This window comes from Molothrus ater, chromosome 1 (genome assembly GCF_012460135.2).
Source record: "Molothrus ater isolate BHLD 08-10-18 breed brown headed cowbird chromosome 1, BPBGC_Mater_1.1, whole genome shotgun sequence".
NCBI classification, from domain to species: Eukaryota; Metazoa; Chordata; class Aves; order Passeriformes; family Icteridae; genus Molothrus; species Molothrus ater.
In genome coordinates, this window is record NC_050478.2 from 29811951 (window position 1) to 29826898 (window position 14948).

General features: G+C 33.9%; 1 protein-coding gene across 1 annotated transcript in view; it reads right to left on the reverse strand.

Annotated features, from left to right (window-relative positions):
- CRPPA (CDP-L-ribitol pyrophosphorylase A) overlaps positions 1 to 14948 on the reverse strand; it is a 104538-nt gene that overhangs the window by 47788 nt on the left and 41802 nt on the right. The window contains exons 5-6 of the mRNA XM_036378795.2: positions 11280 to 11325; positions 3194 to 3291 (exon numbers count right to left, since the gene is read on the reverse strand). Of these exons, the coding sequence (XP_036234688.1) occupies positions 3194 to 3291; positions 11280 to 11325 (144 nt within the window). The remainder of the gene's footprint in view (positions 1 to 3193; positions 3292 to 11279; positions 11326 to 14948) is intronic.

The following is a 14948-nucleotide window of genomic DNA, read 5'->3' on the forward strand; positions in this document are numbered from 1 at the left end:
GAGAAAAAAAAAATCTTCATGTTATTTCCATTAAATCAGCAAATCCCACTGTTTCACAGTACAAGTGAGCTTTATTTCTTTCCAAAACATGTTAAGTATCATAGCAAGCAACAGAAGTAATACACTTCTGTGCTCACTTAAAATGCCACTTAATCCCTAATCCAACAAAAGTACCAAATACAACATTTAAAAAGTCTTTGCAGTGCTATGTAAAGCTGTATTTGTTAATTTTTGTAATAATCAGGAGCTAACTTGTTTGCAAAGGAAGGTGGTTTGAAACCAAGAAGTTGACAGTGATAATCTAAAGATTTTAGAAACATTTTAGGCTTAAAATTTGATAGCATAGACATAAATAGCTGACATTTAATATTTTAAGATTAAATTTTTTTAAAAGTCACAGAACGTATGAATTACTTTGAATTTCCAAAAATACTTGGAAAATGGAACACTCCAGGGCTCACCTGGCTTGAACCTCTGAAGATGTAAAAGCAGAAATCCCTGGTAACTTTACAACCTTGCACATACTTGAATGAACATGAGCCTACTGCAAGCCAGTGTCTTTTCAGAAGGTATTTGGAACATGACTCAAGGCAGAAGGCCTACTTTTATTTTTTGCTTTGAGGTATTACAATACGTTACACTTAAGCTTTGCTGAACATTTAAAAATTCCTTTAGCGCATCATTTGATTTAACTTCAACAATTTTATTAAGTAACCATTAGCATTTTTTGAGCCCCATATAATCCAGAAAAAATGAAATAAAAATTTTCTGTTGGAAAAGTAAGCACAACTGCCTAGGTAGAAGCTTCAATAAATCATCATTTAACTAAAATTAATTATTATTCTATTTGCCATTTAATATCCTATGCAATAGTACTTTTTTCAAATTATAATTAATATTAATCAATGTTATCAGCTACATTAGAGAGCAAAAATTACCTAAAAATACAACTTGGTAAAAAGTGATTCTCACACCATGTTTCAGTGTTTAAATAGAAAGGAGTATATGGATTTGCTTAACTACTTCTGGTCCTAGTAAAAACTGATATTCTTTAAAATTTTTTAGTTACCAGATGCCTTGTACTGAATTTTCAACTTTATTCAACATCCACTTCCATAAAGTCAAAAACTAATACTAGAACAAATTTATTTAAATTATATCAGAATTTAAAATCACAATTAACACCAATGCCACAGATGGACAATTCAATCACTAAGAAATTGGTGAATTTCTACTAGTGAAATGCTAGCTCTTTTTCTATTTGAAAGCTATCAAATTTTTTTAGATCCTACTCATGGATAATTATCCAGTCACAGAAATGTCACACAACTTCATCCAGTTGATTCCATTTCATGTGACAGCAGCACTTTATCACTAAAGAAACAGGAGTACATGACTCCCAGTCACAGAAGAAAATACCTTCAGCTCCCATTTAGGTTTGTTTGCTCCAAAAGAAAGGGCTAAACAACAAATGTAAGGAAAAACTCAAGCTATGTCTTTCACAGTATGATATCTTTGACAAAACATTCATTCATTAGTCATACTGTTTACAGTAACACTGACTAAAGTACTGTTAAAGTACTTCACAAGAAACAGCTGTAGTCTTAAAAAATTTTTAGAAATTATTTTCTTTATCTTATTTGTTAAATTTATAGGTCTTTTTTCCCCCTGCTATTGATCTTATCATGTTATTAGAGCCTCTCTCAGAAATCCTTCTAAGAAAATTTCTTTTTAATTCTTCTTTAAGGACATATGTAGAAGTTAACAAATATCCCATAAACAAATATGGTTGCTACAGAGAACTGGAGTGTCAAAAGTATCTAAAATGTTAAAATAGTGGTCCCAGATAATATGTACTCAACAGAATGATTTCCAGTTGGTCTCTTATTTAGATCAGTTACCTTCCAATTACTCCTTTGAAAAGCTTTCAGTTCAGTACACCTACGTTGCTTAAAATAATTATTTTGCACAAAATCAAATCTCTCTCACACAAGGTACCGTGCTTCATTGGAGAACAAATGGGCTTGTGCATGTACTCTTTCTAAGGTTTGAAATTCTGTATATTGGTAAACTTAAAAATTAATTCAGAGATTTTCATGTTTAAAAGCATAGGGATAAGTGATGTCCTCCTACTAACAGCAGAATAGTTTACACAGAGATTAAAAAGAGATATAGCAATGCATCTGGTGTCAGTGAAATGGAGACATACTTCTGCCCCACCATACAGCTATCAGACTTATTCAAGTCTGCTAATTTCTTTCACTTTTAAATGTAGACAATTAATAGATACAAAGCAAGATTCCATGCTAAATACAGTTCTTCCTGAAGAAAAAGTTTCAGTGCAATGTCAAATGACATTTCCAGATAAAAGACAGCAATACAGGTTCACAGGGAAACATATTATTCTAATAATTAACACACCATGCAGAAGATCAACAGACATGAATAAAGCCATTGCAGAAGTAACATTATGCACATCAGAAAACCTGAATTTTTGAACAGTTATTCCCTGTCTGTTTCTCTGGGTAACAGGAACATGTGATATCATCACATAAGAGATAATTAAGAATCACCCCAATACCAGTCTAAGCAATTACCAAATGTTAATCACCTTTGGAAAATGGAAATATGATAGCTCTATTAGAAAGAATAATGAGAAAGAAAAATATAGTTAAATGCCAGTAGAACATTCCATCAATATCCTAAAGCAAAGGCTCCTATGAGCATTCACTGTGAGGGAAATGTACCCCTATTGCTCTACAAAAAGGCTGATTAATTTGATTTTGCATTCACAGCTCTGCAGGAAAACAACGTACTCTAATTGGTTCATACTCCAAGTCAGACTTCAAAGTAATAAAAGCATTTCCTTTGTAACATACTTGTAACAACTTGGGTTTACTGAATTCATAAAATCTAAAGAAAACTGCCTCTCTGTTGTCTGCATTCAATTTCTCCTCTAATCTAAGATGGACATTTTAAGTGGATCTGTAAGATGCCCCTCTACAGCACAACTGGGCAGAAGGTGCTTCTTTCTTGGTAACTTCCACACCTGATGTTAATCTCTTGTGATAAATACTACAGTGACACAGGAAGTCTCAGTTTCTGTTTCCATTATTAAAACCCTTTCTTAGGAGTAGTGACAACCAGAAAATTAAATTAATCAGACAGTTGAGAGCCATAGAGTTATACTTACTTTTATTTGGCTTTTCAGAGATTCAGGAAGGAGAAAACCTACTTGTGCAAGAGTTTCCTTCACATTGGTGATAACACAAACTTGTTGTGATAGGTTGTCTGTGGTCAAGAAAAAAAACTTAGATTTCATGCAATAATAAATTAATCCAAATTACTAATCTGCTAAACATTACCTTCAATCCACATATTGTGTTTCTTGACAGAATATTTTCAACAGCTGTAAATTTAAAGGCTACAAGGTACATTTAATGTAACTACGTAATTTATATAATATACATCTCAAAATTCAAATCATATTTTATATTATTTTGTACAACATGAAACCATTACATTAGGCCTGCCCCCAAAGCCCATTTAAATTTATTAAAAGATATTTGTTCAGGTCCATATTGACACTAGATGACAACCAAGAAAACTTTTTGAAAATTTTATCCCTCTTATCACTTCAACAGATAACTAAATGCAGTGTCAGAAATATTGAGTAAATAAAGGTGGGGGGGGGGGGGGGGGGTGGAAAAGAAAAAAAAAACCCAGGAGATAGCATAAAACCTATTCTCAACAATATATACTAAAAAGTTGCCAAAAAATGAATTAATGATACTGTTTAAGGAGGCAGCAGATGTAACTGTTCACCTCAATAGCAAAGAAGTTGCAAAGTTGTGACAAATATCTTGGCCTGGGCAACTTCCTAGATCTTTTACTAGGGGCAAAATACAGTGTTTTGTTGCTGAGGAACAGCAGTTTCAAGTTATTGCCTGATTTGTTCCACAAAACCAGTATTTCACAAAATTAGTAAGTTCTCTTGTTATTGACATCAGGTTTTAGATTCAGTGAACATTTTTCTTTCTTTAAGCCAACAAATCAAAACTCAAGTCTGAAACTCCCGAGTCTATTTAAGGCCTTTATCCTTTAGATGCTGAATTAACACACAGACAAACCACAAGATTCCCAATACTTTTGGGATATCCATTCCATAAGTGACTAGAAATTTCATACATGTAAAGTCTAATTATTTTTAAAGCAGACTTCAATGAAACTCCAGAGACAGAAATATACCAAACACCACCACAAAATAAATTAGGAGTGAAAGACAAGAAAAATTATAAAAATATGGGGTAACTGGTCTTCAAACAAATCTGGATATAAACAATATGTATTTGTTGCATATGGAAAGTTATTTCTATAATTACATACCACACAATAAGTTCAATCAGATGCATAACCTCAGTAGTGCAGAAACATCTCACTTTCTTTTGTAAACTCACAGACTTCTTTATAAAAATAAACATAAAGACCTGAAATTTAATTTTAAAGCTGCTGTAGAGTTAACACTATTGGAAAGTGACTTGTGATTTTTAAGCAATTTTCTGTGACCAGGAAAAGTGATTTAACCACTGAGAATTCCAAAAGATACTTAGAATAATTTTTTGAATCATGGATATTTATTACGACCAATATTTATAATGTGACAACAAAAATACTGGTGGCAACTGAGTTTGTATTAAGTTAGCAAGACGGGGAGAGAGGAAGAAAGGGAGAGAACAATAAACATCTGCTTATAAACCATCACAACCAGATGGAAGTGAGAATTAAAAAAATGCATGGCCAGTTCTCACAGGATTGGAAATCAGAGGATACCACAACTGTGGGAGAAATTATCTTCCCATAGATTCACTGGGCAAAAAAAGTATACTGAACATGCATCACAGTTGGCTTCTACTTAATAGAGAATAACTTTACAGTCTGAAAAATGGGAAACCATATTGAATTAATTTCTTATCAGCAGAAAGAAACTAATGAGTAGATTGAAATCAGAGCAAGAGCCACTTGAATTTAGTACTGTACACAAAGTGCAGATACAAAATAGATATACATAATAAACCAGACTAGCATATCAGATTTCAAGAACTCAGACTCCATTGAACTAAGTAATTTAATGAAGAAGGTCAGATTGGAGCTATTACAAAAATTCACATGTGGAAGAAGGCTGTGGAATCCAAAAAGGGACCATAACTTAGGCTCAAACAGTTCTTTTTAAAAAGAAGTCTGTAATCAACAGCAAGTGTCAGAAGTATTCTCACAAAAGACTGCTCAAAGGCTGCAGCTATAAAAACCCATCTCACTACTCTTTCTAGCCCTCTTAGATCTCTAATTTCCTGTAATATAAATGAGAAAGGAGAGGCAATTAGAAAAAAAGCAGTGAAGAGGCAGACTGAGTTTAATAAAGAAGAGAGAAAAAACAATGAAGTGTGGAAAACTGTATTTTTTATCCAGAGAAAAAACAAAACGTTATAAGGGGAAAGTATGTTAACAAAGTAGGAGAACCTTAAAGTAATGATAATACAAACATCAAAAGATGCTGCATGCTTTTAAATGATCAAGGAAATGAGTAAAGGAAGTCTGGAAAATCATCTTTTATAAAATCATCATAGTAAAGCAACAGTTCTGTTCTAGTTGAGGTTTGAAACTCAAGTGCCATTTAAATCCAAGCTATTTCAAGTAGTCAAAAAAGATCCATATGTTAATTTAGACTGCACCTTTGCTGCATTGTGGGAAGGACAACTGAGTGGAGCTTTCCTCCCCAGGACTGCCTGTGTCCCACTTCTGCTAAGATGATGGAGCTCTGTCACTCAGTGTAGTCACACTGAACCCAGTGAGCACAGCTGGAGTGCTGGCTCAAAACTCCAGGGATTCCATGAACTTTGCTGCCTGCCAGTAAAACTCACTGTATACAGCATTTCATTCCTGGTTTTCAGAATTCTGCTTGGGTGAATGAAATAGCTATTCTGGAAAGCCATGACATGGCCATGTCACAAAGACTTTAAATACTCAGCTAAAAACATTTTGTTTTCCATTGGACCCCTGGATAATTGAGGCTGGAAGGGACATCAGGAGGTCCCTCATTCAAACTCCTTCTCAAAGCAGGATCACCCACAAGGTCACTCAGCCCCTTACTGCTCTGCCATACAATCTCTCCAGGAAACCTGTTCACTGCTTGATTGTCTGCCAAGGGTGAAAGAGGTTATTCCTTTTATCAAGCTGGAACTTCCCTTGGTTGAGTTTTTGTGTTTCCTTCTGTCCTCCCACAATGAACCACTGTTCTACTTAACTACTTTCTGCCATAATTTCTTTTTCTTCTTTTCTTCTTTTTTCTGCCCAACACTTTTTTTAGTTGTTTTCTCACTATTGCATTACATATCAAACTCTTTACCTTGCTTTGGCTTCATCTACTTATTTAAACTTGCTGTTTCCCTGGAAAATGCCTCTTGCCAACACACATCACCCATTTACTGCCAGCTTCATTCCAGCTGTACCTGATAATGGAGTAGTGTTCCCTATTCACACGGATCACATTTGATCCCTTCCAACACTTTTAACATACACTCAGAGCATAGTTTTTGCATTAAATAAAAAATAGTTTAAACCTTGCACTGTCAAATTTAAACATTAAATTTCCCTATCAGGAGTTTTCTTCATTAAAGCTAAATTTGATACAAGATTTCACAATTTATTCCATCAAACCTATTTTTTTCTACATCCAAAAACCTAATTTTCAATTTCTTCACACCCTCCTTTGATATGCTGAAAGCTTTAGATCACATTATTATGCAGCAACACCTGCCACAGTCTTTATCCTAGGATCGTACCCAATTATAAATTAAAATGTGTTCATGTTTATGGAACTACCATAGTTAGATGATGTATTAAGTGTACTCTGATGGAAGACTTAGAAGTTTACCTTGAAGAGCATGCCACAAACAAGCAGCAATTGAAATAATACTTTGTTTGAATAAAGATAATAAATATCATATCCTAGAGAATTAATACCATAAGAAAAAAAATGCATCTGAATGGCAAATAGGTTTTAGCCTACAGACATAAATTTTTTTCTCTTAATTGCATGTATATGTGTGTACATACACTTGTTTTTGGAAACATGCTTGTAGCACACCACTCTTAGTTTGCTATTACAATTCCGATTATTTTGGAAGCACATCCTAATCATCAAAATGCTTTTGAAGTTTGCAGTGAATTCCAAGTAGTAAATTAATTTATCAGAATTCCATTTGCACTTTCTACATAGCAATGGCTTGACTGGTCGGGAAATTCAGTATGGTTTCCTCTGGCATCTTTAGAAACATCTTTGTTACAAGATGCTACCACTGTAAATACAAGAAAAATTAAATAAATACTGCCAAGCATTCATTCACGGTTAACAGAATAGCTGAAATTGTTAATTGAGTAATATAGGTAACCAAAAATATCTAACCATTTTTTTATTGCTGTTTACCCATTCCCCATGTCTCTGTAGCCACAAAAATTAAAAATCAAACTTGACACTGACCCTAACAATATTAGTAAAGAGGAAAGAAAGGGCCATTTTGTGGTAGAAGGCAAGAAAAGAGGGTTGTTTTCACCTAACAGTAGCTATTCCAAGGAGTATTCCCCACCTGCCAGTCTATTTCTTTGGGTCAGAGCTGAGAACAGCCATTTGTTCATGAGCATGCTCATGAAAATGCAGATAAGATCTCTGCTAAACAAGGCTTATCTCAATTTTTATTTTTATAAACAGTCACATGGTTTCTTCACAGAACACAAGTCATAATATGTAGCTCACAACAGCCATAAACAGTTTGAAGGCATTACAATATTTTTCTTGGCAAAAAAAAAGTTCAAAAATCATCATTTTATCTGCATCAACAGACACTTCTTTAGCCAAATGTGAGGGTAAATTATCCAATCCTGCAAATGCATACTCTTTTGAAAAAGTAATTTATAAAGTAAGGCCCTTGATAAAAGAAAAACAAGAAGGAGGAGGACAGAGAGTCAAACTGTAAGTTACAAACTTCTGAGAAGCACCATTTAAAGTTTACATGTTGGAACTAGAGTTCAAAGTTATCTACCTCGAGGGCAGTAATCCTAATGGAATTTTTTTAGGATGTTTTGTATTAGCCTGATCTTAACTACATTTCTAGATGAGTCACCCTTATTGTAAGACAATGTTTTCTTACTTCAAGACTATTAAAAATAGGCGTGTACCACCTTGTCTGCATACTCTACAAGTTTATACCTGCTTAACTAAAGAAAAGCATTAAATTTGCTTTTTACAAAGTTATAAAAGAGAATTGAGGAAGTCAGGAAACTAAAAAGAAATGTTTTAAGAAAACAGTCTCAAAAGAAAAATAACTCATTAGTCTATTTACATCAGTGAAATGTTTCTTTGTGTTGCCTTGAATAACAATGATATGCATGCATACAATATCTAAGATAAAACAAATGCATGTGGGGATGTATGTTTTTCTTACTTCCACCTGAGTCAAGTTTAGCAAAGGAGAATTTGTTGAATTCCTGAGGAAAACCAAAAGTTTTGATCACTAATAAACTGCAGATGACATAAAATTTGGAATCGTAGTCACAAAATTAAATGTGTACACTCAGAAATTCTTCATCCATACTGAATCTATCCAGAGATAAAATGTGTATCCAGCACAGGTAACTTAATAACAAACAAATCAGCTGTGAAGACTGAAACAGCAGTGAGGAGCAGTGTGAGGCCAGAGCCCTTAGTACCCAGCACCCTCCCAGGTCATGCATTCAGCTTCTGGGACATCTCTAGAGGACCTTGACAGCATGCAAGGCAGCATTTAGAGAGCTGGTATCTTGCAACTCTACTTGACAGTCATGTAGGACTTCCCCTGAGGCACTCTACATGGCACAAGAAGTGATAAGCAAGAGCACATCACTTACACAAGAGCATGTAGTGATAGGGCAAGTGGGAGTGGCTTCAAACTGAGATTAGATTAGATTCAGATTAGATATTAGGAAGAAATTCTTTACTGTGAGGCTGGTGAGGCACTGGAACAGGTTGACCAGAGATGTTGTGGATGCCCCATTCCTGGAAGTGTCCAATGCCAGGTTGGGGTTGGATGGGGCTCTAAGCAACCCAATCTAGTGCAAGGTGCCCCTGCTGATGGCCATGAGCTTGGAACTAGATGGTCTTTAAGGTCTTTTCCAAACCATTCTATGATTCCATGATTCTACAATATAACACCACACAGTGGGTTCTGGACTCTCAAGAAAAGCAGACACTGTGATATAGTCAATTACCCAGCTTCTAGGAAAGGCCTAACTGAGCATGCCTAGGCATGTGGGATGGTTGCCATTCTCTAAGGTGACCTGTCCTTGAAGGTTTCCCATAGGTGCAGCACAGCATAGCAGAACAGAGCTAATAAGATTTCTTCTGTAAAACTTACAACCATAAGACAAAACGATGCCAAACAGGGGTACATCAGGATGATGCTCCAAAGGACAAAAATATATTCTCCCCTTAAATACGGTTTAAGTGTGGAATGAACTGTGCATAAATCATCTGCCTAATATTAATTTACATGGTTCAACTGTCCACTACCAAAATAATTCATGCTATAGTCACCTGAAGGTCTGAGATTTTAAGCCTTTTGAAGGGCACAAAATAGATAAGGTACAACTTTCAAATTGCTGTCTTGGAGGACTAACAGTGCCAATTCAAAACCCCATTAAAGATAATTAATGATGTAAGATAACTCTATTATGCAGTGTCCTAATTTGCTATGAAGGATTCATTATACTACTTGCATAATGAGCAAAGAAGACATACAGCTTCTGCTTCCTGAACTCATGCAATGCAGCAAGAAGCAAATCTAAACTTCAACAATCTTAAAGTACAGATTGTCATAGAGACCACCATAATAAGACTACTGTGGTAACTGAAGCAGATATATTGCATGCTGCCACAGCAAAGGGACATTAGATAAGTAAAGGGATTAGCCTGATTGACTACCATGAAGGTCTTCATTTTTACTTTAAACTACACAAGCTTTTTATTATAAGCAATAGCTGAAAAAGATTATACTGGCTTTAAGGAAAAAGAAAGCTGATAACATGACATATATATATATATGTGTGTGTGTTGTGTGTGTGTGTCTATATTCATGTGTATATATATACATATATAAAAAACTAATGCAACAACTAATCTCCTTTAAAGACCTATGACATTACTGAAGCCCTTGTATACACAGGAGCATGGAAATTCATTTGGATAAAGGTTAGTTTTGTTCCAAGTTTGTAATTTTTTGACCACCGAGGAAGAGTCTGGCTCCATCTTTACTGGAACCCATTGCTTGTCAGAACCAGAAATTTTCAGGCTTTCCACTTCTATCTTTTTGATTTGTGCCTGAAAAATTCAGTTAAGTAGTTGTAATAATGCATCTAATATGAAATATTTGCCCACTGTAATAACAAGACTGAACAACTAGCCAGTCACTCTCTGTGACCTCAATAGCACACAGGTTTTCCTCTGATTTCCTTAAATATTTCTCTGGAAAGGAAATTTTAATCCAAAGGGAAGTCCCTTTCTCTTCATCAGTTTCTGAGGTTTTATCCCTCAGTTCTCAACAAGGAGTCTGACAAAGGTCTCCTGAATTACTGCCTATCAGTTTACAATAACTATCTCATTGTACAGTATTTGAGAATTCTTCTTTCCTACATTGTTTTTAGAGTGAGTCCACCTAATAAAGGCTAAATCCAGTCTTAATGTTAAACTGGTATGAAACCACTGCCATCAGGGAAAAAAAAAGGTTAACAAACTGTTCAACAAAATATTTATAAATTAATGAAATACCTCAATATCACATAACTGCTATATCAATTTAGGCAACAACTGCCTGTATGTAAAACAGTGAAGAGCCCTAAAGAGTTAATATTTAATTTTCACTGTACTATGTAGAATAGAAAGACTAAACAAATTCAGAATTGACCTGCAAATGAAAGAAAAAAAATTGCTTATTCCTTATAAGGCCCTTCAAAATTAATCTCTATTTGACTGTAACATACACAGCTTTTTATAAGGTTCTGTATTCTGAGAGAAGTAAATAAAGATAAATATGCCTAATAGAAAGATACCAGTAAACAAGCAAAAACAACTTGCCTAAGCACATTTTATCCATCATATAACTTTTCTTAAAGACATTTCAAACTACCACACAAAAAATTCCTAATTAGAATCAGGAATATGCAAACTGACAGTCACAAGGACAAACACGTACCCTTAATGATTGATTCAGCTGCATACAGATCCCACTTGTAGGTCACCTAAAGGACAGACAAGCCTCATTAGATTTAACACAGCAGGAAGGAATGTAAAACCAATAAAACAATGCCCTGAAGGCAATTCTTTACATTTTAAACACCATAAACAAGTGATATTGTCAATTTCTTAATTTTGGTAAAATATCACTAGCAATTTATGAGAACAGAGGTTGCAAAAACTACTGGAGACTTGAGAAAACCCTTTTCCCAAACACTTAGATCTGCTTAGAACTCATTTGAAATCTAAAAGTATTTTCAATCCTCCAAAAAATCATGAAAACATGATAATGCATCTATTTTTTTTACACATCCATTCTACTCTAATTTTACTGCAAATAGATTAATTTTTAACAGGACTTGGGAACAATTTTAACAGGACTTGGGAACATTGACACCAGGGAGAAACCTTGTTATTGCTTTTACTAATATAGGTGCAATCTTTCAGTAGTGCAATACCATTACTGTTAATGAGAGTCCAATTAACCAGTGGGAGTCAGTCAGACTACAAGTAAACAGTGTGAGCTTTCAGAGAATTGATAAACATCAAATTCCTCTTGAAGAGATTAATCAGATCAAGTTAGATGAACAATAAGATGCTGAATATTTACTTGGTACTTGCAAAAACACCCTTCATAACTGTCTTTATACCCTTATGATGGCTGACAGTCACAATAATAGGCTTTGCAAATAAAATAACAGAGAATTAAAGTCAGCATCTACCCAGGACATTAGCAGTCTTTGCTAGCAATGTCTTCAAAATGACAAGCAGTGACTTGAACTGACATGAGTATTAAATATTTGTATTTGTTTTTATCGTAAATTCATTTTATGCTAGATAAAATTTTACTAGACTTTCTGAATTTTTCTTTTCTCTTGAGTCTGAATAAATTTTTTTCTTTCTTTTTGAAATGAACTGAACAGGATTCCAAAAGCTTTAGTGCTGCAAGGTAAATCTTTCAGCAGGACACCACTAACAGTAGCACCATCTTAGTCTCCAAGTGATTACTTGATTTTAACATAAGGATTCTTGTAACCACTTCTTCAATCTCATAAATTAAGCTCTATAGTCAGACACAGATGAAGAACATCTCATGATTTCCCCAATGCATTATATTCTTTTAAAATGAAAAACTAACTTACTTCCCTAAGTTTGTCCTGGAGGAGGAGGAGCCAGAGAAATCATCTACCCTGATAAATCTTTGGAGTCTGACTTTACATACAGACATGTACATTACTACTTACTGTTGGGAAGAATCAATATCTTGAAATTAGATTTAAGGGTAGAGTGAGCAACTGAGTGACTGACTTTGCTGCAAAGTTTCTATACATCAGATTCTACAGGGCCTTTATACTGAACTTTCAGTAAAGTGAATCAGATTATAATCTCAAAACCTATCAAAAAACAAGACTAAAGTCTGTTAGAAATGGTCTCACACCCTAACATTTAGTCTCTTTGAGGTGCAAAAGTATTTTTAAACAGTCTGAACTAAAAAAGTGATAGGTGCAGTCTTCAAGAAAACAACACAGGAGAATAAAAACTAAAGAATAAACCTTTAAAAATCTCTTCTGAAATTCTGAGACAGATATCAGTAAATGGTTTGTTTTCTAGAGAAATAAATCAACAAACACCATATTACATGCTTCATTTGTAATTCTTTCCAAATCTTTAATCCTATAAAATAATTTCAGATACAAGCTCCTATAAGTTTCGTGAAAATTGCAGAGTTCACAGAAAAACTCTTCCAGACACCATCTGCAACCATCCCTTTCCAGCCAAGGAGAGAGAATTTATCTACACCTCTTTCAATTTGACTAAGATGTTAAACTCAATTCCATAAATGTTCCCTATTTATGACAGTTGCACAGAGCTTGAGCCCATATTTCTCCATAGCATTCTAGATGCACTTGTAACACTCGAACATCTCTTTTCTAATTTCATATTTTTGTTTCTCTGACATACAGTATTTTGCGCACTCACAGTATAAACCTCCTATCCTCTGGGACACCTATACCACATTTAAAGTCACTGCCTTCCAAGAACAATTCAGTAAATATGACTTATACTTCATTTGTTTTTAACATCAGTTCTTTATATTTAGCTGCAATGAAAAGCATACTCTTTGTTGAAAATGTTTTCTAAGTAATCCTTATAAATAGGTTACTTCTCATCAATTATATTTTTATTTACAGATCCTTAAATCTTTGTCTGCAAATTTTATCAGACAACTGTTAAATACCTTAGAGACAATAGCAGTTTCTGCAGAAACTGGTGAGAATTATCTTTCAAAATATATCAATTATCTAATTTTTCATCTATTTAATAAGAACTAGTACAATTACAGTCATCCTATTTTTAATTAAGACGTCATGTAGTAACAAGTCAAACTTCTGCCAGTTGTAAATTGTATCAGCACTACCATCTTTATCAGCCAAGATTACAGTCTTGTAATAAAGTCTTGAAGTCAATTTCACAAAATAAATAAATTCCATGTTGGCTGACATTAATTACTTTAATCCCATGACTCTTTATTGATCAAGTTTTGCCTGTAGCAGTGCACCCTTTTGTTCTGTTGATCAATATCAAACTCACAGGCTCCCAATTACTCAAATTCTCATTTTTCATGTGAAAATATTAATTTTCATTTTGTCCTCTTGAACATACAGTGATCCAAGATTTTCAGAATGTTATTGCTGCAATCCAGCATATCACTAGGCCAAATATTAAAACTCAACACAAATACCTCACATTCACAAAATATGAAAACATGACCCGCTTAAAGCAAAGGCAGAACAGTCTTACTTATTAAATATCTCTATTTTCTGTAAAATTAACAGTCTACTGTACTTTAATAAAGTCTCAAAAATCAGCAGAGGAGTTTGTTTTCCTGTGTGCCTTTTTTTTGTTATTTGTCAGACTACTAGTTTTCACTACCTAGGAAGATGTTGTTTAGAAGTTATTCCCCAAAATTACTTCCATATGATGTTTAAAATTCTTCTTCAAACTGATTTAGTTTGATGGATGGTTCAGACTTACAAAAATGTACATTAAATGCAAAAATACAACTCTTTACACAGTAAATACAAGGTTATGATCACACACACACACACAAATGTACTGCATTTCAGTTTAATGAAGTTTTTCCCTCTTATACTACAACATTGTACAGAGCTCCTTTGTATGAGATAGTTTAGTAGGATTAGAAAATAATCTGTTGTTTTTTAAAAATAGTGAGGAATTTTCACTCTGTCAACATTGTCTATAAATCTGTCTCAATTTTGAAAAAGTGTTATTATACTGAATTTTTTATCTACAATCCACACACACACACACACACATTAGAGTACAACAAACACATTCTGTTAGTTAATTTTTAGACTATTTAGAATATTTAAAGTAATTTTACTTCCAAGGTATCAAACACAGAGAAACTGAAAATGTGGTGTTGATAGAGACTTGATGTTTCTTTTTTTTTTTTTGCTATCCTGATCCCAAGTATCTTATAATTAGCTATATAATAACTATCTTTAAAATAGAACTTATGAATATTTATAACACTGAAGTAATTTTAATTACTTGGTTGTTTTCACTACAAAAAATTATTTTAATTTTGTAATTTGTTCCCAGA